General features: G+C 44.4%; 1 protein-coding gene across 6 annotated transcripts in view; it reads right to left on the reverse strand.

Annotated features, from left to right (window-relative positions):
* Positions 1 to 5,438: 5,438 nt before the first annotated feature.
* SLC4A11 (solute carrier family 4 member 11) overlaps positions 5,439 to 25,029 on the reverse strand; it is a 144,419-nt gene continuing 124,828 nt past the window's right edge. For all 6 annotated transcript variants that reach the window (XM_083833302.1, XM_083833303.1, XM_083833300.1 and 3 more), the window contains 7 exons: positions 24,614 to 24,863; positions 23,768 to 23,874; positions 22,528 to 22,696; positions 19,376 to 19,549; positions 14,580 to 14,775; positions 12,350 to 12,519; positions 5,439 to 9,367 (listed from right to left, as the gene is read on the reverse strand). In XM_083833302.1, the coding sequence (XP_083689428.1) occupies positions 9,304 to 9,367; positions 12,350 to 12,519; positions 14,580 to 14,775; positions 19,376 to 19,549; positions 22,528 to 22,696; positions 23,768 to 23,874; positions 24,614 to 24,863 (1,130 nt within the window). In that variant the 3' untranslated portion in view covers positions 5,439 to 9,303. The remainder of the gene's footprint in view (positions 9,368 to 12,349; positions 12,520 to 14,579; positions 14,776 to 19,375; positions 19,550 to 22,527; positions 22,697 to 23,767; positions 23,875 to 24,613; positions 24,864 to 25,029) is intronic.

Raw genomic sequence — 25,029 nt, forward strand, 5'->3', positions numbered from 1 at the left:
ATAATAATAAAAATCTAGAATTGGAGGCTCTTTTGTCTCTTACAGCTGGAACTTGAGCTACCTGACCCCTCCATTATTTTCATCTGCTTTTCCCTCTGGGTGCATCTCTGGGTGCTCAAATGCCACCGACAGGAGATGAGCCCTTTCTCGGCAGCTTTGCTCCAACTGGGGGCAGCAATGGACCCCCCTGCAGACCTGGCTCACCCCAGGGAAATATTTTTATCCTTTATAGGGATGGGAAGCACAGAAAGGGAGGAACGCGCCAACTATGTTTCCATTTAAAATCAAATCAGGACATCAGGAGGGGAACCGTGCTGACACACTCCTCGGGTCAGCGAGGAAAGCCCAGATGCAGCCACCCTAAAAGCTCCCCGTCTCTGTGCTCCCCATGCCAAGACCTCCTATAGGGAAAAACCAGTGCTGAGGGTCCCAAAAATTGCATCCGTAGGACCTGGCGCCTCTCTGAGCCCTTTATCCGTGGCATTTTTGGCCAAAGGGTGTTTAATCCCCTCCTGAAAAGCTCCTGGCAGCACAGTGTATGTGTGTCCTGGTGGTGAAGGATAGATGAGGTGTGTGGGGGGGGGACACGTCCCCATCCGACCCCTTCCTTCCTGAGCTGGGACCTGCACCAAACGGTGCTGACGTGCCAGCAGACTATTATTAGGCTTTGCTTTACCAGGGCACCTTGCACCTCGCAGGGTACGGCCCTGCCAGGCTGCCTGAGGTCACAAGCGGGTGCCCAGCAGCTGAAGGTCCCCGCAGTGACAGCCAGAGGTGACAGAGACGTCCTGCCCACCCTGTGTCCCCTCCCCGGCTTCTCCAGGCTGCTCCTGTGCCCCCCGCAGGGACCTGGGGCTGTCCTGGGCACCACCACTGGAGGAAGACAGCTGGGAGAGCAAAAGGACATTGCGGCTTTCCCTTGGGGGCTGCTGAATTAGCAAAGTGCCCCAAAACTCTGCGAGGCTGGGTGGCAGCTGGCTTTGCCTTCCCCCTGGAGCCCAACTGTTCAGAGTTTGTAGGGCCTGACCTCCCTCCCAGCCTCCACCAAAGCCTCGCGTGTGGCAAAGCCTCCTCCTCATCATGCCAGACCTTCGGAGCGCCCCAGGGCTTTTGGCTTTGGCAGCCCAGGAGAAGCTTCCTGCAGCATCACGCTGCCTTTGTTCACACAGGACCCAGCTCTCCCCATCTCTCCAGGGTGTTCCCCGCACCTCAAAGGGCTCCAGGCAGCCCCCCGCTGATCCCAAAACACACCAAGGCCCCCAGACTTCAGGCTGCTCTCACACTCAACAGCCCTCAGCCAGTAAGAGGCATGAGAAGTGGTTCTAGGACCCAGGCAGCTTGGCACTCGCACCTCAAGCTTCCTCCAAAGAGATTTAGTCCTGAGTTCTCGGCTGAAAGGGTCATAGAAAGCCGGAGTCCTTGGGAAGAGCTTTCAGCTACGTGCAAGGCAGGGGCTGAGCGGCTCCTGCGTATGCCACGTGCTGCTCTCAGAAGTAAGGGCTCCCACGGGTAAAGCCTGAGCCTCTTACTGAGTACAGTTCATTTGAAGTCACTTCTTACACCCCCTTTCCCCACACATCCCTCCTCAAGAGCTTGTCTACACGTATACATCAATATATTTGAGAATGGTCAGCCACCGGGCTTGTAGGGCCGTTCATACCAAAGGCGGCCAGCCCTGGTCCTCTGCCTGGAGGGGGAATGCTGAGACCTGCAGAGAGGCAGTGGCTGGAAGTAAGGAGCATTTGCAGATTTGGCTCATCTTCCAAGGAAGCCAGAGGCATGGGGCAGTGCTAGCCCAGCCTAGACCCACTCAGTGCACTGTTAAGGTACAGTTATTTCTCATTCTTCCCCATTAAAGCATGAAGCAATCCCAGTTTTGGCTATCCAGGCTCCCACCTGTAAGAATCACAGAATACCCCAAGGTGGAAGGGACCCACAAGGGTCATCGAGTCCAACTCCTAAGCCAGCACATCTCCTTGCACACACAGTTGAGATGCTCACATGCCACCAGTGCTGGGGATTACAGAAATATCTCAGCTACAGGGAGCCCCCGAGACACCAAAGAAACTCGTACACCTGCACTGGGACAAGTCCAAGCTGTGTAGGGAGCTAAAGGTGAAATAAAGGACACCGATTAGGCACAAAGTAGAAATATATAAACAGTACATTTCTTTTTTATTTTCTTTTTAAATACAGAGCTTCCTTATACAATAAAGGAATTCCCTCTCCCTCCTCCCCCCCGAGCAACTCTTATCAAAAGAAATCACCCACTGCAAAACCGACACTAGGTAGGGGCATGCGCTTTGGGAGCGTATTTAGCAAGTGCAGTATCTATAGGCCGCCTCCATAAATAGGAACACGTGCTTTCCCTTCGCTTTAAATAGTTCCTGAGCAGCCTGTGACGGAAAGCTCCTGGTCACTGAACGCAGAAGTGTTTAACCAGTTCCACACCATGCGACATGCAGCAGGATAAACCCAGCACACCGCAGGCTGCCCGAGCCAAGCGGCTCCGCTAACATTTGCCTGTGCAGAAGCAGGGTTTGAAGCCAGATCCGTCCCATGAAGGTTTCTCCTCTTGATCACCCCCCTCAGAGCTCATTCTGCATTTTTGCTCCCTCTACAGAAAGCCTAAGGGGAAAATGAGAGTATTTGAGTTGCAGCCTCTTTCTTCGGTTGGACCAAGGGGAAGGGGTTTGATTTACACTGATACAGGAGCACGTATTTCAGGAGAAGGGAGGGTTTTCAAGGGCTGAACTCTGATAATTCCCATTTTTGGGGGGTAATACCTGGGAACAAGGTAGAGCTTCACATCAGCGAAGAGGATGGGGGAGAAGCAGAAGAGAACCGCTTCTGGAAACAGCAGAGCACCGAGCCCCCCTCACTGCATCAGAGCAGCTCTGCCAAATAAATGCAAGAGGCTGAACCCCTCAAAGGGTCAACAGCACAACAGGCTTCTCGCTTCCCAGAGGCTGCCATGCTTGACAGCTGAATCACGCTTTCTCCCATGTGAAGTGATCCACTTAAACCCGCCAGGCCCTTCGGAGATGACAGCCAGGCACCTGCTGAGGATGGCCGTATCCTGCACACATCCCCACAGCCACAGTTTCCAGACAGGGGCACTTAAACCTGAGCTGCTAATCACACTTTGGCATCACAAGCATTAGAGAAGGGAGGTACCTGCTAACACCTGGGCAGGCAAAGGAAGTTCAACAGTGATGTGAGTCTCTTCAAAGACTATTTGTGCAAGCTGGGGCTCTGTGCGCCTTAGAAATTGATGGTGCTGCTCCCAAATTTGAGGAACTCAGACCTGCTTGATGCTATGGATCTATGCTTTGAAAAACAAGTGGCTAACACTGCTCCTAAGGTAAGCAGTTCATGGAGAGAAGGATACACAGCCTGAGCTCAGCTGTGTCACCCAGATATCCACCAACCCTTCCCACGTCCTTGTGAAATTGGATTGATTACCTGCCAAACAGGTCCCCACACACCTGCACCATGGGCTACATCCTCTGCTCCAGCCCCACATGGCAGGACAAGCCCCGTTGTGCTGCTATTGCTAATACGGACCCTTGCAGAAACTGTCCAAGTCGTCCAGTCACGTGAAACTTATCTTAATGTGATGCCTGGAAAAAAGCACGCTGAGACACCGACTGCTGCTGATAGACCCAGCGACAGAGCTCAGCCCTTTGGCAAGCCTCCCGGGTGCTGCAACTGATGCTCCAGCTGCTGAATTTGATATGCGGATTTTCTGCAAAACCCTGATCACATAACAAATACATTACTGCCAGAGCTTTTTTTTTTTTTTAAAATGCAGCATAGCTCAATTAAAAAGGGAGAAAACAGTAAACTTTTTTCCCCAAACTCTGCCATTTTGTTAACATTTGGGTCTCCCACCCGCAGCCAAGCCAAGGGACACTGATGGCCTTTGGAGCAGCAGCAAGAATTGGCCACATGGATGACTGAGATGCCACACGCATCCCCCTCTTCCACTCAGGGGACTTCAGCTCTCCAAGCAAGCAGATCTTCGCAGCAGAGATGCAGATGGGGAGCAGAAGGCAGCACGTCCCCCAGGACGCGCTCTTAATATTTAACGTGGCATCAGGATCATGCCAAGTGATCCAGGCTCATGCAGAGTTTTCTACAAGAAAAGGAGACACAGCCAAGGATCGTCCTAGTTTGAAAGGAAAACACACACAAGCTGAAGAGGAAAGTGCTAATTTGTATTTCTAAAGTATGTACTCGGGCAACTCCCTCGTCTGTCTGCTCTTTACAAAATACTGATGGCTCGCTCTTTGTGACCAGATCTGGAGCCACCAGTGTAATGGACAGGGTTTGGTCCTTAAATGCCTTAATTAGATATGAAAACAATTAGAGAAGACTATTCTCTTCTAACATCCACAGGCCTCAGCACAGATAGAAAATGGGGCAAGCCCATCCCATAATGTCTATTTAAGTTGTTTTGGAAGCCTGACAGATGAAAAGAGGACAGCCCAACTGGAACACTGTGCCATAAAGTAATCATCTAACGAGATGCAGAAGACAGTGCAACTGTAGGACAATTATGAATCCTTCGTAATTGCCTATTATGGCAAAGCGAGCCCCAAGAGAGCGGCTGCTGCCACGCTGCTGCTCAGACACAGGCTCGAGCTCTCCAGATAAAAATACCCACTCAGCATTTTGGCAGCATTTTCACAGTGGGGACACCAGAGACAACCTTCAGAGAAGGGCTGGGGAGGATGAGAGTTAAGTCAAGAAATTACAGAGGAAGGGGCTTGCACTGAAGTTTTGGGGGAACAGACGCAAGCGATGAGTTTCAGCTAATCCCAGTTTTGCCTGTTAACCTTCGAGGCAGGTAGAAGCACAAAGAACAGATACAGAACAGTGAACAAGAAAAAAGCTTGATCAGGGAATAACATGAACGTGTGCCAACAGATAGGGTAAAAGATGCATGCTTAGTGGGACACAGGCTGGAAAACAGGAACATTGTGACATGGCACATTTCAGGTCCCTTTCATGTTTATGTTTCTGAGAACCCCACAACCCCCCCAAGTGTTCTCCAGGTATATCCAGCTTCAACCAACTTCATGTTTCCTTTTGTTTTTCCTCCAAAAAGCGCCCAGAGAACAGTCCAGCAGCATCTTCTAAAGCAGAGAAATACAATATGCAAAATTTTACAAAGTTTCAGTCTTTTGGTACAGCTGGGAACAGGGGGAACCTTTCAGGATGAATTGTTTGATCTACAGCATACAGGTATGTGACCATCTACCAATTATTTTTCAGGGCATCCTGCTTCATGCAGGTCATCAGAAAGTGTATGCCACGTCCCACAGTCGCTGGATTCCTCTTGAAACATTTCACCGGACAGCAGCTCTGAAGCAAACCAGTTGGATTTTACCCCAGCCCTATATCCTTTTGCAGTGATGCACTGACACACATCATCCAACTCGAGTTTGACATTTATTAATAGCTCCAAATGTTGATGCCAGAGAATCTGGGAGGCTGTTGCTAGTGAAGTTGTCAGATCTGCTTTCTAAGCAATCCAGAAAGCACTATATCACCTGTTCAGCAGTCCAGGTTTCACCAACTTCCCTTAATTTACATGAAGAAACATCTATTTCCATACATTAGTGTGTCAACATCTTTGAAGGCAACAAAATAAGTCTCAGACCAAAAAAACTATTCAGGTATAAATCCAATTTTAATTGTCAAGCTAATTTCTAGCTCCTACATTCAGTGCAAGGATCAAAACCTACAGGTTTGAGAGTAGAAATTTATTCTATTCCCCGTTTCTGATCGTTTTGGCAACTGTCAAAAGGTAGCTTCCCAAACCCACCCATTTCAGAAGTGCTCCACCACCTCGTGGCTCCAGGTGAACATCGTGGACTGTCAAAAAGCTATCGACATCCTTCGAACCCATTTCTTTGGCAACAGTTATACATAGCATTGTGCGTATATAAAGAGCTTATAATAAAACTTTGTACATTCTAATTGTCTTAACCTTCACAGAAGTATTAAAGTGCTCGATCAACTCTGAACCACCTCTCCTTCCCTAGTTAGCCTACCTCCTGGAAGCGCCTGCACTTTTGTCAGCAAAACCAGAAGCAAACAAGAGAAAAGGTATGAAAAAATCCTCCGTGGGATCATCGCGACCCCTTAACAGCCAAGAGGCCTTGAATCTCACAACCCCTCCTACCCCTACATCTAGGCACGGGTCCAAAACATGCAAGCAGTTTAAGCCAGCACAGCTTCACTTCGGGAGTCGTGCCGCTCTCCCATCATTTGGTTCTTTGGCCCGTGACTTCCGTAGAAAGAAAAAACTCTGGAAAACAGATTCTATTGACGCTAAGAAAAATACAAACACCGAAGTCATACTGGTAAAGCAACAGCAATGAACAAAAACACCCACCCCAAGAATTGTGATTGCTATCTAAACACCCCCCAGTTACCTAGGTTTTGAATGATCTCATTTAACAACATTTGACACTATCTGAAACTGATGTTTTCAAGTGGCTTTAAATAGGAGATATTTTTTGGTCCTCGTGAGTTGGGGGGATGGAGGGCACATCTGAGAACTATTTCTGACAACTATTTCTTTCTCTGACAAGACCCACGTGCAGTTCATCTCAACGTGCTCTGTTCTGGAGGGAATTTTACCCAGGGCCTCCACTCTTCCTCAAAGAGGACCAGAGCTACTCTCCATCAGGCACATCCTCTTTCCTCCAGCTACAGCATCCACAACATGGTTCAAGCCACCCCAAAGGGTGACTTTTCCCAGCCAAGAGCTGAGACACCACAAACGCACCCTTTGGACACCTGCATTTAATAGCTTAACCATAAGATGACACTTCTCATTGTAGTTTTGGTCAATCTGACATCCATGGGAGAAGCACATTATTTAAGCACCATCAGGCCTGTACAATCGCTGTCTTACAACATGCACTGAACTGTTGTTTGCTGTCACCTGCTCTTTTTCCGTTGACTGGAGATCAGACATGCTTTTACCACCTCCGCCTTCACGCTGCCCCAAAATCCTGTTTGCTGCCTGCCTGTCCTGTTTCTACATGCAGACCTTGGTAAGAGCCATCCGTGATCTCACCATAGAATGACTCAAAGCTAGAAAATATTGACCAAGGCAGTCAGAAACCAGGCACAGATTTGCACCTGCTGTCATACTATGGCCAGACATGGCATGAGTTGCCCCTGCTGCCTTCAAGACCAACTGAAAACCAAATGTGTTTACCTGCTTTGGTGTACCAGGGCGGTCACCCCGACTCTGAGCCTTCTCAGCATTCCCACAACAATTGGCTGGTGTGACCTGAAGGTTGTTCGTGCTGCTGCTTTGCTTTCTAAAAAAGCTGGGGGCTTTCCCCTGGGACAGCTGTAGGACTTACTGGCCATGCTCACAAGGACACATTCTCAGGAACGTTTTCTGCTCTCTTCCATTAAGTATTAATACAAGGATGAAGAGTTTCCATAAGAAAGTGAAAACTTTTTCAAACATGTTTTAAAACTGTAGGCAACTACATTATGATGCAATACCATCTGATGTTTAGTGCAAATACACCAAATCTTCAGAGGCTTGAGTCTGACTGTTTCAGCATACAAACGTTTTCCCCAAAGCCTTTCTCCCTCATCACAAAGCTGGCCTTCCTCACACAGAGAAACATCCAATCTGTAGGGAACACGCTGATAAAAACCCTGCACCATTGACTGAGCAAGCAATTGGTAAGAAACTTCTCTGTGCTAATCTGCAGTATATGCATATTTCATTTTATGTTCCCCTTCCCTCATTTTTGCTGTTTTGAAAGTTCATTATCTTCAGAGCTCCACATTTTCCTTAACACTTTACCTGTGATCTGTAACTTGCAGCAATGGGCGAGCACTGAACTAAAGGGCAGCTTGTTTCACAGTACTTCAAATAAGAAAACTGACCATAGTACAAGCAAAATTAAATAAACTGAACTGTAAAAGACAGAAGTTAAATCCATCCAGAAATATAATGACTAGGAGTGGGGGAAAAATGGAGATTAGCTACAGAACAGAAATAATGAAATGACCAACAAATATTGATTAGGCAAAAGAGGAAAATTTTCATTGCATGCTGTACATTAAAATTAAATGCAAAATTCACACATCAGAGCATCAAGACAGAATGAAGGTCTCAAGCCATGGGAAGAAGAAAGCAAAGGAACAGCTTGAATAAAGCAACACATGAACAAAAACAGTAAATGAGCAGCTTTAGAAGGAAAAAAATAAGTGACCATATCTCCAACAAGAAAAAGCAGCACTGAAGCAGAGAACAAGTATATGGTCAAGACATCACGGGTAACACTGATTGCACAAAACACTCGATATTTTGAAAGAATCGAGCCTATTTGTATATCTATGCAAAATATATACACAAATCCATATGTATATATGTACACATAGGCACTACTGTACATATGTATATGCAATCATTAACACAACTGCCCTTTGACAAGTTTCAGCATTTGACTCCGGGTGCAAGCAAGAACATTGCAGTTGTGCAAAACTACACGTCTGTATTTGATTACCGAGTGGCAGTGGTAGAAAGAACCAAAATAATTCCCAAGTAGCTTAGACCCAGATGCAGTTTCACCAATATCACCGTGCGAGCGGAACCTCTGAACATTTCCAGCTCATCTGTAGGAATGAAATATTCATCCAAAGCTGTGGACTGTATCAGTACAAATTAAATCTGCTTCTAACCCTTCTGCTAGTCAGTCTGAAGAGACAGCCAGACATCTCTCCTGACAGTGGTTTACCATGAGGCCATCCTACCTGGAATACTAATTCGGGAATACTGGATTCATGGGAAATATTATTCAAAGGCCAGAACAGGACTGTCATTCTGTAAGAGAAAGGTCAGTTGTTGTCCTTAGAGTGTGTTGGAAAAAAGGGATGTGGTACATAAAAAAGGGATTTCTTCCCCCACCCCTCAGACAAGGGAACACATGACAGCTCTGAATGCATACTCCAACTGTATGGGCATGCTGATCTTTGGGGATTCCAGTTTTGGGATGCGGAAAGTAGCATTTCCATAGAGCTTGCTTGCCTCACAGCTCCAAAGAGCGTTAGCCTCTCAAGTCCAAGGCTGTTTTGGTCTGACACTTCAATGCTCAATTGGTCTTTGATATGTGCATTACCAATACCATATTAGAGCAGAAAGAAAGTGGTGAAAGAAAGAACTGCAGATAGATTGTTCTATGCCTCGGCAAAGCCGCCCCATCCTTCCAACTCTGAAAGAGCCATCCTCACTGCTCCGTGTGTGGCAGACCCCATTTAATGCTCTGCATCCATAGCATCCAAGTACTTGGCTTCGATGATTCTAGGGAGCAGGTTATACCTAAGATTGAACAATAGAGAGAGAATTAGTCTTTTTTTTTTTACCACTGTGTAACATTTTGTCTGTCCCAAGTCTGTTTGATTTTCCCACAGCTGTGCTCTTGGTTTGTGCTGGGGTGGCAGGCAGTAGCTTCCTGCTTCCCCAGTTTGCTAGCAGATGCTTACTTGCCAAGAATCACCATTTATATTTGATTTACACTTTCTTCAGCACTCTTCCTACAGTTTCCCAACATAAAACCCCACCTGATGCAGCCTTAAATCCATTACAACAGTGCAAACGCCATTCATTGAGAGCTCACAGGAGAAACCCCTGAAAATTTATAGGGCTGGCTCAAAGACCAGGGTACAAAGCTTATTTGTCTTGCACTTCCCCAGTCCTGCAAGTACCCCAGGTCACTCCTTCCAGCTCTTCTCACAATGCAGCTTTCCTGGCAACTCAGAAGTCTTTTGAAAAGCACTAAATATATCAGCAAGACTTGAGACCAAGGCGAGAGGCTGAGCAGGGCTGTGACATTCACTCCTCCAGCTCCATCCCTACCTGGTGTCTGTTTTCCACTGGGTCATGGACGTACTGGTTCCTTTGTTTTTGTAGTGGTTTGTTTGCATGAACATCCTCATGAATTAATGTATTTGGGTGAGAAAGGAAAGCCACTGTAACAGTATAGTATGAAGTTGCTCTTGTTAAATCCTACTGCATAGTTGTAGTTTGACACCTCTTACTTAACAAGGAAGCTATTCTTCAGCTGTTAAAATAGGACACAAAGTGCTAGAAAGCCCATTTAAGAGCTGGGAGGGCATTTTCAATAGCTAGACAGAGATCCCAAAGAGCACTTACTACTGAGAAATACCAGTATCTGCTTAGATCAGCCTGCCATGAAATGAAATGCTTGAGAGCTGTGGAAGCACAGATAAACATTACAGAGAACTTGGGAAAAAAAAAAGATTCTTGAGAAACCTTAAGTATGCCCCAGAGCAGGGATTAGAGTGTAGCCAAAAACTAGTCAACCCCAAAGCTTTGAATCAAACCCAGAAATTTGGGATACCAAACAAAAATCATTTTCTCCCAACTGGCTGTTCCACTGCAGTAAGCCAGTATGAAAGGTAAGAGATTTTAGTGACTATCCCACTGGAAAAAGGTTGGTCCCCTAGCTGATGATGATGCAAGTCATGTGTTTAATGCAGTAGGACATAGAAATGTCCTTGAGGCAGACAAATATGGCTGGTTTTCTGGATGGGACACTGAGCCATAACTCATTCATCTGGGTTTGTTTCTTTACTTTGACCCCTGGCTATTCTCCTATCACCTCCTCCTCCCTCCACTTTAAAAAGATTTCACTTTTCCTACTCTGCCTCATCTATTTAGAGCGCCAAATCTTCATGAAAAAGTCATCATTAGCTACAGAGCTATGCATCATGGTGCTGCCTTCTCAGCTGGAGCCCAGACTCCAGCTTCATGCTGCCCATGAAGGCAGCAGAATTCAGAAAAGGGAAGCAGAGGACAAATTTCTGTATTGTACCAGGTAGCAGTACCATGTTCCCCTTAGCAGCAGGGCTAATTAAAAAGGCTATTAGGAAAAGCTGCTCTGGAAAGAGAAACAAGTCAGCAACAGAGATAAGATAGGATGACAGTATCGTATTTACTGAAAAAAGATACATTTGCATGACTAAATTATCTGTCATCACAAAATCCAGTTCTTTGACACAGCGCTCTCCACAGTAACATTACAATCAGTTACCTGAACATTTGGCAAAAAGCATCTCAGGTTTTATTTGCTATACTGAGCTGCTCAATGCAGACTTGTAATTCCCACAAGGCTCAATCATCCAGCATCATAAAGTATCTGCCCGCCATTTAACTAGGCATCTAAAGTACCACCTATGTGAAGGGTGGGTGAGACACTCCTACCGTAAGAACAATCATTTCAGTGTTCTCTACAATTTTGTCCATTTATAAAACCACGCCCAAATAGCTCCGACAGGAGCCTGTCAAAAGCCAGGGGAGCTCTGACATTTGCTTTTGTTTTAGAAAAACTGGATCCATCTTCCCCACCCAAGGAAAATGCCACAGCAGCTGCCTTTGCAGATTATCACATTGGTAACCCTGAACTTTCAGATCAAATGGAAAACCTCCAACACTGCAAGCTCAAAGACAATCAGATAGCACTGGATGCCACACAGGTCTAAAAATAATCAAGTGGACTGGAAACACATCTGTTCTCCCCAAGATCTTATTAGGGCTTCTAATTACATCCAAATAATGGAGAAGACAGCATGAATGATTTGACTGAAGAATGATGGGCAGTCACTGTTTAATGACCATTAGGGAACGAGTTCAACTCCTCAGTAATTCTCAAAATTGCAAGATAGTGTGCGGTCCTCCCAGTTTTACATTAGACACATTTTAAGATTATACCTGGTGTATTTGCCCTGATTATTTACAATGGCATTCAGCAGTGATCTTATAGATAACCTGCACAGCATCACAGCACTAAATAAATGATATGGATTCCTCTTTGCATTCATATTGTGCAAGGGAAAGTTCCCAGCTCTGTCCTCTCTGAGCACAGGTCTTAGGAACTCAGACTACAAAGAAAGAAGGAACATTACCAATAGCAATAGATGAAAGGCTCAGACCACAGCTTCTCAGGAAGACATCTCACAGGCACTACAAAAGGAGAGCCATTTGCCTCTTCACCAGCTAGATATGTACCTGTCAGCCCACCTCCCTCTGCACAACAGCCAGGTAAAATCACAGGCTCTGTGCTATTCCTCCTCAAGTCATTCTGGACTATTCCTCCTCTTCCAGGTGGAGAAGTGATCACCATTATCAACTTCCAAGGTCTGGCTGCTCAGGAGAGTACTGGATGTGGAGAGTACTGGATGTCCTTCTAGACCATTCAGATTTCCAGCAGTCCAAGGCAGAAAGCAAAGTGCATGGGAGACAGAAAAATACAGCCAAACTTTGCTTAGAAAAGTTTCATACCTGATTGGGATCATTCCTATCATGATGAGTGGGAAGATCATCTTCATGTAGGGCAATGGTGACATGCCAAAACCACAGAGAATAAGGAGCTGCAGGACCTGCAAGCCTGTGAAATAGTGGATCTTCCTCTGGGGCACTCTGCGGATGTAATGTGTCGGAGGATAAGCAGTCTGCAAATAGAAGAATAGCATCTTAGACACAAAGCAACCTGGACTCAATAATATAGCACACAGCACAAGCTTTTAAGGAGGTCAGTTTACATACACTGCACCAACAGTCCTTAATACATTCAACAGCTGAACACTGGGTTTGTAGGGTTAAAGCACATAATGAACTACAGCATTGGCAACAACATGCAGATGACTGGGCACTAGAAACCTGGAGGAGAAAACACGCCACACAACTAAGATTGCCTTGGGGAGCATCTGGAGTGCAAGAAAAATATCTCGATAAGTACAGTAATGAGATTCCCCTGAGTAGGATTATCAGGGCTTTGCAGCAACATGTGAAGTGCCTGTGGGGGTGTGCAGAGGGTGATGGTAAACAGATACGTTCAAGTGTTGGTACTGCTGGATGGTTTCTCCACCTGAAATCCAGCTCCTCATCATTTTATAACTTTTCTCCTGACCAGACTACGCTTGCCCTGGTGATCCCATTTTCCAGCTGAACCCTAGTAGGGGAACAGCAGGAGATGAGATTGTGGAGGTGCTGGAAGAAGCTGTACTCAGACTGTAATGATTTTCTCAACTGATATCAACTATTCATTTTTGAGAAAGAGGAAAAGTGACATTAATAGGCTAAATATCACTCGTGGTTTCCTCTGACAGTTACTTGCTCATGTCTGAGCACAAGCTTTGACTCACTGTCTATACATCAATGAAGAATATGAGCGACTGTCTGCTGGCACTGATACAGACTCAATGGATTTCAGATTATGCCATGACTCATTAAAAGGTTTCCAGAAGAGGGGGGAGATCCATATTTGAGAATATTTTTTAATTTTCCAAACTGAAGCTAGGAAAATTCCACACATAATTTGTATTAAAACCAGAAGTAATATTCCACGTACATCGGTAACTATTCAATCTCCACTCAAAAATCAACATGACAATCGTAATCTTTACCCAGATTTCACAGTTTTAACCTGAGATGCAATATCAGATCAAGAAAGATTAGCAGAAGTACAGAGCCAAATGTTGGGCTTATTAAGCCCTTGACCCTTGTTACATAAGGTGAGCTGGAAATTCATTATTGCTCCAGGTACCGCCTACACTGCAAACGGGTGCCTTCTTTGCACTTGTAATACAGATGGCTTGAAAGCAGATCTCCCAGATTTGTTTTCATCCCACATCAGAAGCATTTCAATAATGCAAGTCATTTCATTTCGAGTCTAAAAACCTACCTCGTGGTGCTTCACACAGGTCAAAACAAAAGTGTAAAATGAGGCAAAAATGACCTTTCCTGAAGCTTTGTTGTAGAAATCAAGAGTCATCATTATGTATCTTTTTTTTTTTTTAAGCTGAACATACTCTGTAGGTGACAGACACCACAGGAGGTTAAGACTTAAACACCATGCATACAGTGGGCAATAATTCATGCAGCTTTATTTTGAAGGTAACATTTGAATGTAGTGTTGTTTGTGCTCTATACAGAGAGTTTAGGGGGTGTCTTCCCAGGTAGCAGCTCTCCCAGCTGCATCCGTGCACTCATTTTTGCCTCCTGAAGAAAGGTGCTCCAGTGCAATTCTGGAGCAGATTAAGAAGAGCAGGATTACCTGGGACAGTGCTCTGAACTGGAAAGCTTAAATGCCTTTACAGCAGGGAAAAATGCAGAAAAATTATGCAGAATTTGAGAGACACATGAGATGCAGCACAATTCTAGGAACAATTTAGCTACCACCTTTTTCTACTCAACAAAAACCTTGCCGCTTTTGTTGTTTGACACTGTGTTATTCTCTTGCTTGTTTATCTGCTTCAATGCAAAAGATTCCTCTTGCTCACATCTCAGTGGCAGCCAGATCCATCAATTTTCACTCCCTTTTTGCAGAGAAAGATGAAATGAATATGCAAGGTGCAGGCTGAAGATGGAAGCCAGCCTCCTTAGCTTTGGAGGTAACCCCATTCCCAACACCATCAGCTTCCCATGCCATGTTAGCTCCTGACAGTGCTTGGTCCCAGGATTGTAAATATGATTTCTCCTCCCCATAGGGCTGGTGTACCACTTTGTGTACCTGTTCTTTGAGCAGGAGAGCCACCCTCTCAAAGAGCTGGTTCCCATCAATGGAAGTCAACGCGATGTAGAGGAAGAGGCCGTAGAGGACTGGTTTCGGGATCCATTGGAGAGGAAAAGGGAGGAGCAGGAGCGAAAGGCCAACCAAGAAGTTGGCCACTAGACTTGTCAGCCGGGTCTCCTTCACACTCACAATCCTAGAAGCATGAAAACAGGAATTAGGGGAGAAGGATAATACCCCGATACCCACATAAGCTTATTACTTGGGCTCACAGCTCAGCTTAACCACAGGACACGTGCCACTCGGGAAAGGGAAACTCATCTCCAGCGCACTGAGATCAGCGCTTCTGGCCCTGTGCTGACACTGAGAAGGCAGAGCTCTGCTGGATCCGGGCCAGGCACTTAATCCACAACTCAAACAGAGCACCTGGAAAAACGCCAAATTCCCCTTCTCCAAAGCTCCAACAGATCCTATCCTGAACTAAATTGCCCTCTAAGCTAATTCTGTTTAGCACATTGTGAGAAAACAGGCAAGAATCCTCTTTCTGGGCACTAATCCTTCCCTTGATTTACCCAATGGATATGCAATTGGCTTCCATCCAAAAAGAAAACTCATTGACTTCTACAGGAACTAACGAACCTCCTGTAAGAAAGAAAAAGTGGGTCTGCACTCTGCCTGAGAGTCAGCACTTTTGATGTACATGAGGATCTCCTTGTTTATATGGAGGGGAATATTGAGAGCACTATGCAGGGAGCTAGAAGTTTAATTCTGCTGTGAATTATAGCAGTTGTGCTGCAAATTGCCTATTACCATGCAAAACATGTAATTAATTAATGCAAATTTTCTGGAGTTGACAGAGCACAGATTGATTTTTTCTATGGGAATAAAAGACTGACAGGAAAGCATGCAGCAACTTTCAGGGCCTTAGGAGTGAGGGAAGGTTGTTTTGTTTGCACTCCAAGTAAACCTATGAGCATTTCAGTTTAATTTGAAAAAAATTACTAGAAACAATAGGAGGAAATAAAGTTCTCATCTCTCAAGAGGGCTTAAATAGAGAAAAGGGAGATTCTTAAAGTAATTTTTTTTGAGAAGATAAATCCACCAATTCAGTGGATAAACTAGTGAGTAAATCCCCTATTATCAGGTGAAATTCTTGTCACAGGCTGTTTTGGTGTCATCTACTGGCCTCATTCCCTGCATGCAAGACCTCCTTCTGAATTAACCCCCTACACAAAGTACTCTGAGGATTAACGTAAGAGCCAGCCTCAAGATCTATGAAAACACATTTCCCTTTTTTACATATGTACTGCTGGCACTTCATAATCCCTTCTGTCCTAAAGAAGATTGCTTCACAGTGAATTCTTTCAATATTAAGTTTGAGTCTTCCATTTAAGTAAGGTCAGGTCAAACTGTTTATATATTTAAGAATGCAATGAAGTTGTGAGGGGATGGAAGGAGGAGTCTTCCACACCTGTATTTAGAGACAGAGGGAAATAACAGCCTAGGGTTTGCTCTTAGCATTTGGATAACATAGGAGAATTAACATGAGACCTAAGGAATAACAGATATTGTAAACAGAGCAAAGTCACGAGGACAACGCTTGAATTCCTTAGTGAGTAATGGGGCAGATTGTACACGTTATCCAGGATTGTCAAAAGATGCACAGAAGACACAGAAGGTATTAACCTCTAAGTAACCCCTCTTCCTCCTCCCCAGCTATATTTATACAGCAGAAACCACAGGTTTCCTCCTTCCAAACACACTTGTTCAGATGTTCTTACAAGTCTCCTATGTCTAGACATCCTTGCCCATGCCTAGAGAAGCCAGAGGACTGCAGAGCACTTCTTTCTTCTGTTATCTGCAAACTGCTCTCACCAGCTTTGGAAGAACTGGGACATCAGCTAGGTGGATATAATTTGGCATCATTTTCACAGCCTCCAGGTCTGTTTTGCCACAGAACAGAAGTCTCAAGATGAGAGAGCAAAGCAAGGTTTAAGTGCAACTGCATGGGCTAATTCAGACTAATCTGATAACACAATAAGGAGCAGGCAGACCACTTTAGCACTATCAGAACCACTATGAGCCTCTCAAGTGCCACCATAAAACAGAACGGAAGGGATGCACTAACTGATTTAGCCCATCCAGGTACAGCAAGAGTTCCCCTGACTTTGTCTTCGGGCAAACTACAGAGGAATTATTTCAGAAAAAAATTAACCCCACTTCTGGGGATGCTTGTGACCTGCAAACAGAGCACTCATACGTTTGCTGGGTTCCTTGCGAGTGAAGCAATGGAAACTGAAGTGCTCGGGATCAATGTTAAGTCCAAAACCATGACATGGCAATCAGATGCAAGCCTGAAAGGACAGGAACAGAACAGCCCAGAGTAGCAGCCCTTTGGTAATGGATTTTTGAAGGTCATGAACCTCCGTCTTCTCTTGGGGATGGAGCAATCAGCACTGGAGTGTTTGATCACATACAAGTTCTGCAACTACTCCTGTCACCTCTTGCTAAAGTAGTCTGGAACTCCTTATCAGAAGATTAAGTTGCTCATAATTTATGAAATTTGAAATCTTTAAAGCTCAACTTCAGAGCCTCAAGCTGGTCTTTTGCTAACTTTGGCACCTCTCTTATTTCCAGCATAAGGACATCTACACAATCATGTTAAAGTAACAGAAGCAACCCTGCAGCTCCTGTGCGTTCAGAATCTGGTTTGGCTCTTGAGGAAAGAGTTCCAGAAAGCCTGCACTGCAATGGAAATGAAGTCATTAATGGAGATTAAAGAGCATAATCCAAGCTCACTTCCCTAGAATCCTTTAATATTGCTAGCATGGGATTAACCATTCCCAGTCTCCTCCATGTGCCGGATGAGAGCCTATTTGCAGATTGCCAGATCAGCTCACAGGCTCAAGTGGTTACTCTACAGTGGACAAGAAAAGTTTGCTTTCATTTTGATAAATCTTTATTCTTGTTTATATCATCGTCCTCACTGACAGCTTTGATTCCCGTGAGGAGAGGAACCTGCTAGGGGAGCCAGCACAAAGAACTCCTGATTTCTAATTGAACTTCAGTACATTTGCTTTTCCAGCAGAGCTGACTACGAAAAACACGACAACGTTGCACAGATCCTCCTGTTCATAGCTCATTGCTTTTTAGAGAAGCAGTAGCTTTGGTCTCAAAGGCAGTTCAGATGATTAGGAAACTCTTGTTCCTGTCTTCACTCCCTATATCCAGTTCATTGCACTCATTTATGTACCAATTTGCCTCCAGCAGAGCAAGAGCACTCAGACTAGTTCATCCCTCAGCCCTTTTTAGGGTAATCGCTGGAGCCATATTCACATTAGCATGACCAGAGAGGGTTCTCCCATGGTCTTTTGGGGAAACTGGGTGACAAAGCATGGGACAAAGACAGCAGGTAGTCCTTAATTCAGACAGGTAACTGGGCTTTGTCAGGGAAAAGCCAGAGTGAAGAATAAAGACAGTGGGTGGCAAAAGAAAAAAACACCAGGTATTAAAAATCAGCAATAAAAGACAAAAGGGAAGCTTGGCTCATAGGTTTCCAAGGATAATTTCTGCATCTCAGAAATGTAGAGCAGAGGCATTACAGAACAGAACATGGACACCACGAGCACCAGAATGGATTAAAACCCTACAGAGCTGTTTTAAGCAACTCAAATTTTATATTTTTTTTTTCCCCTGAGGTAGGGCTTAGCATTGATTCAAGACAAAAGGTATAGTCGTGGAAGCAACTAATACTAATGGAAATGGGATCCCAGGAACTGATATACCATGAAAGGACTGCAAAAGCACGGCAGGGAGCAGCTGGACTCAGCAGTTTCCGGATGTGGCATGTGAAATCAGCAATCTGAAAGGCAGCCAATGCCAGGTGGGGCTGGGCCAGAAGACACCAAGAACAGCATAAAGGCAAAATGGAAATTAAAAGGCAGACCCACTCCATCTCTTGAAGTAAATGACCACTTAGCCTCACTTTTGGTAAGCAGTAACTCCAAAAATGGAAACCAAGATGAGATAATTAAAACTAATGGCATGTGAGTAGAAATTACCACTTCTGAGGTAAAAGCACTCAAGTGTAATGTACTGAGATCAAGCAGACCAGATAATCTGTTTTGGAGGTGGTTTCATAAGAAGTTGGATTTTCATTTTTTTTTTTTAAATAGGTGTCTGATAAGAAAGCATTTGACAACTTCAGACAAAAAACTTGCCTTAAAGAAAAAGGCATGACCCAGGCATGGTTTCATTGCTGTTTTTGCTTAAAAAACAATAGAATTTAATAAGCCTTTCCAAAAGATGGTGGAAGACTCTATGGGAGCTCTCAAATAACACTGCATTTTTCCCACCCCTTGTAATAACCACCAGACAGGTCTAATGCAATGAATCAGACTGGATTTTTTCTGGTGAAGACATCTGGAAAAGTCTGGCCAGAGCATCTCCTCAGCTTTCTGCAGGGATAAAGCCAAAAAAGGCCTTGGCTGACTCTTTCACAGGACAATCTACACCAGAGTAGGCTGAATCCTTTTCAGGCTACTTCCAGCCACTGATAGGAGCACATATTTGCGGCTCTCCTAAAACAAGTGCTTTAGTGAAGGGGAATGAAACAGAGTACAAAGCCATGGTGCCTGAAGTGGCTTCATTTGGTTCATTTTTCTTTCCACCCTCATCTTGGAAGACCCTCAAGACAAGAGCTAGCTCCCCAGCCATGCATCTTGCTGTACCCAAAGGATAAGGAAACCACAAATCAAAGTGAAGTGATCCAAGATAATTCTGTGGTTCCCACTTACGTCTCATAGATGTGTCCATTTTCAACCCTCTCCTCTACGTAGGCCAGAGCACGGACATGCATCGGGGAGTGAGGGAAGGCGGCGTGGATCCATGGGAGACCAAAGACAGACAGCCCCGTGTTGATCAGTGCAACGAGCAGGAGGTCCCAGTGGTAGGCTGTTCCCTTCACCAACCTGAAATGGGTTTGTGTTGACATGTTACACCTGGTGCTAACAGTAACAGGGCTGCTCTGGCTGAATCTGAGCTGGAACACTAAACATCGAAGTGCACTTCCATGCACAGAGTGATTTCACATGCCTCCTGCTTTACAGCAGGCATTACTTGAACATGAATGGTAATGAAACTTGCTAGCTTTCTCTCAAAGCAATCATCTTCTGGAAAAAACAAGGAGCAGAAAGGCAACCCACTAAAGTAAGAGCCCACAAAAATTACATCAGCATTTTGCCATTACATTTATTACTGAGTCCACTCAAGATATAAAGTATACCTGCTAGCAGAGTCCTCAGGGGCAGTGGTTTGAAACCTGGGCACCGGCTGCCAAACTAGCAATGCTGAAGTTTCCCACCTGTCTTGCTTCTAACCCTGATCTCCTTCCTTCCTTCCCCACAAGCAGACCCAGGAGCTGAACACATACTTGGTACACTACAGTAATCCCCCACAATTATCACTACTGCATAAGAAAATAGGAGAAATGTGTTAGACATCAGCTGTTCCTCAGTGGTCAGCCAAGTAGACATGCTCCTAACTTGGGGATGCTACCTTGCGTTCACCAGTTTTGTTAGGTGAGGGTGAAATTTGCAGCCTCCACCAAGGAGTCAGCCACATCATTCACTTTGCAAGGACTTCAAAGAGAGCAGCTGCTAACAGTGAATGTGCACCTCATTTAACCTCACAATTTTTGCAAGGTTTGTCCCCTTCATGAACATACTCATCTGGTATGAATTTCTCAGATACTTTTAGTAATTTTAGATGAAGGCTGGGGAAAGGTCTCAAACTTTGATACCCAAGTTAAAGGTCTATAGCCATGTTTCTGTCCCTAGGCTGAACCAGGGCACAGACAGCAATTGAACTCACCCTTACACAACACAAAGGATCAGCTGAATCAATCTCCAGACACCAGAATCTGGAAGAATGAGCTCAAACACCTTTTAAGTGTCTTAAGGCAGCCCAGTAAGGCTCAGTTCAGTACCTAACAGACTTGGAACTCTAGGAGAGTAGGCACCTGCAGCCAGCAAACCACCCAGCACATCAAGAAGATTCATGCCTTGTTGGGTCATGCCTTGTCTCAAAACAGCAGCAGATGCCAACCTTTGAGCAGCAGAAATCTTGGGTGGGGATCAGTTTTGGAACAAAGACTTGTCTCACTGAAAGTGCTCCCCTCCACAGACTGAGGCCACGGGGTGACTAGGTCAGATGGATGTCTACACTGCCTCTGAAGCTGGAAGGTGCTGGCAGGAAGGGTGGGATTCAGTAGGGTTGTACACGCTTCCTGCTTCAGCATACACTTGGAAAGCATGGCCCCTGCCCATGTGCAAATTTCTCAGAGAAAAGGCATCTCCCAGCTTCCCCAGGGCTATCATTTGATTGTCCTGGCTGCTGTTTTCAGAGGATTTTCTATGTACAAAGGCCAAATGTCTAGTACCAGCATCATTTTAGTCCCCTTGGAATACTCGTCTCAGTCTTGCAGCACTACATGGTATATGTACACTTTGAGCAATGGATGGGCTCCACTGAGCATCTGTCTAGGTCAAGATGCACACAACAGCTCTAGGTGCCTTATCCTGGGTTATCTTCACACTGCCCAAACAGCCCATTATCCCTTAGACTATCCCATACGATTGCTTTGATTATTCTTTGGCAAAGCACATCAGTGTACTTTCAGGCAAGCATATTTTCCCTGTTTATTCTACAGGAAGAAATCACTACATTTGGTAAGACACCAAAAACCTGTTCTCTGTTTGGCTGGGATAAGCGATGGAATTTTTATTCTGTGATGGTACCACAAACACAAGCTGTCAAGTTCTATTTTTTCTCCCTCTACAAACCCATGCCCTGATACCTGATCAGCATAAACTCTGCCTTATATACAATGCTATGAAAAACACTCAAGAACTACAAAGACTGTTTTACGCTCCTCAAAGACACTGTAGAGGAAAACACCAAAACTTCAGAAAAACCCATTCTAGGAAAAAGATGACCCACTTACATTACAGATTTATGCAACACTAACTAAAAGGGGATATCTAACTAAAAGGGGATGTAATCAAGATGAGGAAAAAGAAATGGTCAAAGAAAATCAGATTAGCATAACTAAATTTGAGCTTGTCTTTTCTGCCTGCCCCAATTCAGTGCCACTCCAGCTGTAACATGGAGAATGCTAATGTGCCGTGCAAGGCGAAAACCCTCCCACACACTACATTAGCAGAAAAATCCATGGTAGTTTCCCTGAAAAGGAAGTCATACACATTCACTCTTGATACCATCTGATTGCAGTTTGCAGAAAAAACAAAGGGAATATTTTAATAATGTAACATCTCTACTCAAGTTTAAGCATAAATCAGACCTACCAGATAAAAATGAAACCACAATAGATATGTTTTACCTCGCTTCTACATTCTCTAATAGAGTTTAATAGCTTCAAACACTTCTTCTCCTATGTTCAACTGCAGTGTATGGTACTATGACATTTGTCCAGATCACTCACTCTTCCTTTTCAAGGAGTTCCCTCTACTGCAAGAGCAGCGTACATTTCCATGAGGGTCAGATGCTCCCTAAACAGCTGTTGGTACATCCATAAATTTCAAAACATACTAAATATCTATATAATGTTCACAGAGCAAAGAAGAAATGGCCTGAAGTGGTAAGGTCACTGATGCTTTGAATTTTTGATTCACCACTCCAATACTGGGTTTTGGGGACGGTGATGACAAGTTCTGTCAGAACATTCCCTGAATATCTTTTCCAATATTCAGGCTATCTTTGGGAAAGCTACCAGAACGGAGAGGAGTTTACTTGAACAGCAAGGTGGAGAACATAGTGCTACAACAACAAATAACAGCTCGTTAGCTGAGATCCCATTGACCTACAGCAGTGCTAGGAAGAGGCTTGAGAACGCACCTCCGTAATGGGAGAGGCACGCCGAAAGCATTACCTGTTCTCCGGGGCATTTGTGAGCGATGCCACGATGTTCTGCTCTATGAAGAAGAGCATTGAGAGGAGGAACCCCAGCCCCATTGCACTCATCACCGACCCAATGGAGAGGGACTGGACTGGGGCCAGCACAAACAAGCTCTCAGATGGGTTGTAGTTAAATTTAGACACTGGAAAGAGGAGGGGAGTGATGTTAGGATGCACTTTCTTGACCAACCATCTACAAGGACTCAAGTCATTTTATTTTTTTACCCACACTGCAGGGAACCAACAAAGAACTGGTTGTGACACACCGGCATGTTGGAGCCAGAAGGTCCATCTAGCTACTTCAGTTCAGTTTTTCTTCCCTCCTCAAAGCTTGGCCACCATCCTACTTGATGGGTTATGGCTAGTTCTAGGGAAACATTATGTTTGAAACAAAAAAGGGAGGCTTATTTTCCAAAGATGTGAAGCATTTTTAGATCAGAAATCCTCATTTCTAACTGTAGATTCCTCCTGCTCAGTTAATCAATTGAGCAAGAATTTTAAAAAACTTTCCCACATGCAACAAGCTGTGCCCCTACTTTCTGCCAGTAGGGGTAATCCATCAGTAGGGATAAATTACACATGGCCACAACTAGATGGAATGGTCATCACAGAAAAGTCATTTCTTATTTGTTTCCATACATTTCCTCACATCACCCATTCACGTCACCACAGGACAATGCAATTCCTGTCCCCACTATCACTTCCTGATATGGAAAAGCTGATCTCTTTGGCCAATGAATGGTGTATCATTTTTAGATTTCCTCATGTAACTTAAAACTGCCCAGATGCTCTGCACCATTTCACCTAAATTAGGAAAACGTAAAGTGGAGACAAAGAGGACAGACTGGGATCATCAACTCTACGTCTGCACAACTGGCAACAACAGTTCCTGCCTGCTAATTACTGTCCTTTGTTCTTTGCCAGAAATTGTTGATTCCCTTTATTGTAAGAGATACACACTTTAAATTACATTGAGATGAAAAGACAGGCTGAAGTAATTTATCTGGAGAAAAAAACTTTACTCAGCCCTGTTTTGAATGAATTAAATTGATATTGATGAAATCAGAGCTGCTGGGTTAGCAGCACACAGGATTCGTAACATTACATGGGAAATCTGCCTTTTTTAAATGGCAAAGCCTTCCCGGGATTTAATTCCTCTTACACACCCTAAAAAGCTTCCCCCAGTATTTCAGAGAATAAAAAATATAACTTACTTTCAATTTCCTTGAAGATATAGGAACCCACAACAGAAAAAGTCAGAACTGAAATCGGTAAGGCACAGTCGGACAGAATTTCACGGACTCTCGCATGCAAATATGGGCTGCAATTTAAAGACAAAAAGACTTCTATCAACACCACACTGAAGGGACAATTGCTCGATCCAGATAGCATTAACACTAACAAATGGAAATTCAGTCCAATCTTGCCATTCTACAGAGATGTTTGGAGCAAAGAATTAGTCTTCAATTCAACCTAAATCCTCTGGAATCTATCGCCTTTGATGGTTGATGAATATACGAGCAAAACCCAGAAGGAAACAAGAAACTAAGATACAAGGCAGTCCTGCAGCACCAATTGGTATCTAATTTCCACATCAGTTTAATTGCTTACTCAAGCATTTCCAAGAGTCTTTAAAGGCAATGGAATTAAAACCCATGTTAGAGGTGGCCATTTGACTTCCAAGACTACACTGAAGGTACCTTCCCAGTAGGCTGTCCTACACCATCAGGGATTTGGGATTTTGCCCCCCCAAAATGGTTCAATGCTTATTTGATGAGTTACAAGAGTTCCAAACACAAAATACATGATTCACCCAAAGCTTTCCAAAAAATCACTTGCGACGCCAAACCAAATACGGAAGGGCATCATCCAGTGACCGAACATTTTGTTCTGCTCTAACATTTTCCAGGTGGCCAGCCAAGCTCGTCTCTGGTTTTGGCTTCCACAGCTGCTAATGGAAGAGTTCCACCTGATTTCCCTGGGTCACAAAATCATTAGCAATTCCTCATAGATAATATGAAATAATCAATAGTCTGAGCTCTAAGACTAAAGTAACTCACCTTTTCTTAAACTGATAGAGCGTATGACCAAGCCAAAGGGTACCCAACATCAACATGAGACTAAGGACGGCAGTTTCACGTCCATAATGCACATCATGCGTGCCTGTTTGATTCTCTAGGGACATGGATCTGCTCACTGATGAATTCATCAAGAAGGTGGTATTGATGCCGAGGCTTGGAATAGCATCAGTTCGTGCTTTTTCCAAGTAACTGTCTCCTGTGCGCCCATGGTAGTAATATTTCTTAAAAACTGTACAAACAACCAACAGGCAAGCATTAGGATAGGTTTGTGACAATCAAAGCAAGTAAAATAATGTGGTTCTTTCTTGCTTGATCATGCAGCATTAACATTACGCTTCACCAGGTTTATAGCTCTACTCCTCAAACCAGTGAAAAGAAATCAGGAGAGCTACTTC

The sequence above is a fragment of the Anser anser genome (genome assembly GCF_964211835.1).
Source record: "Anser anser genome assembly, chromosome: 4".
Lineage (NCBI taxonomy): Eukaryota > Metazoa > Chordata > Aves > Anseriformes > Anatidae > Anser > Anser anser.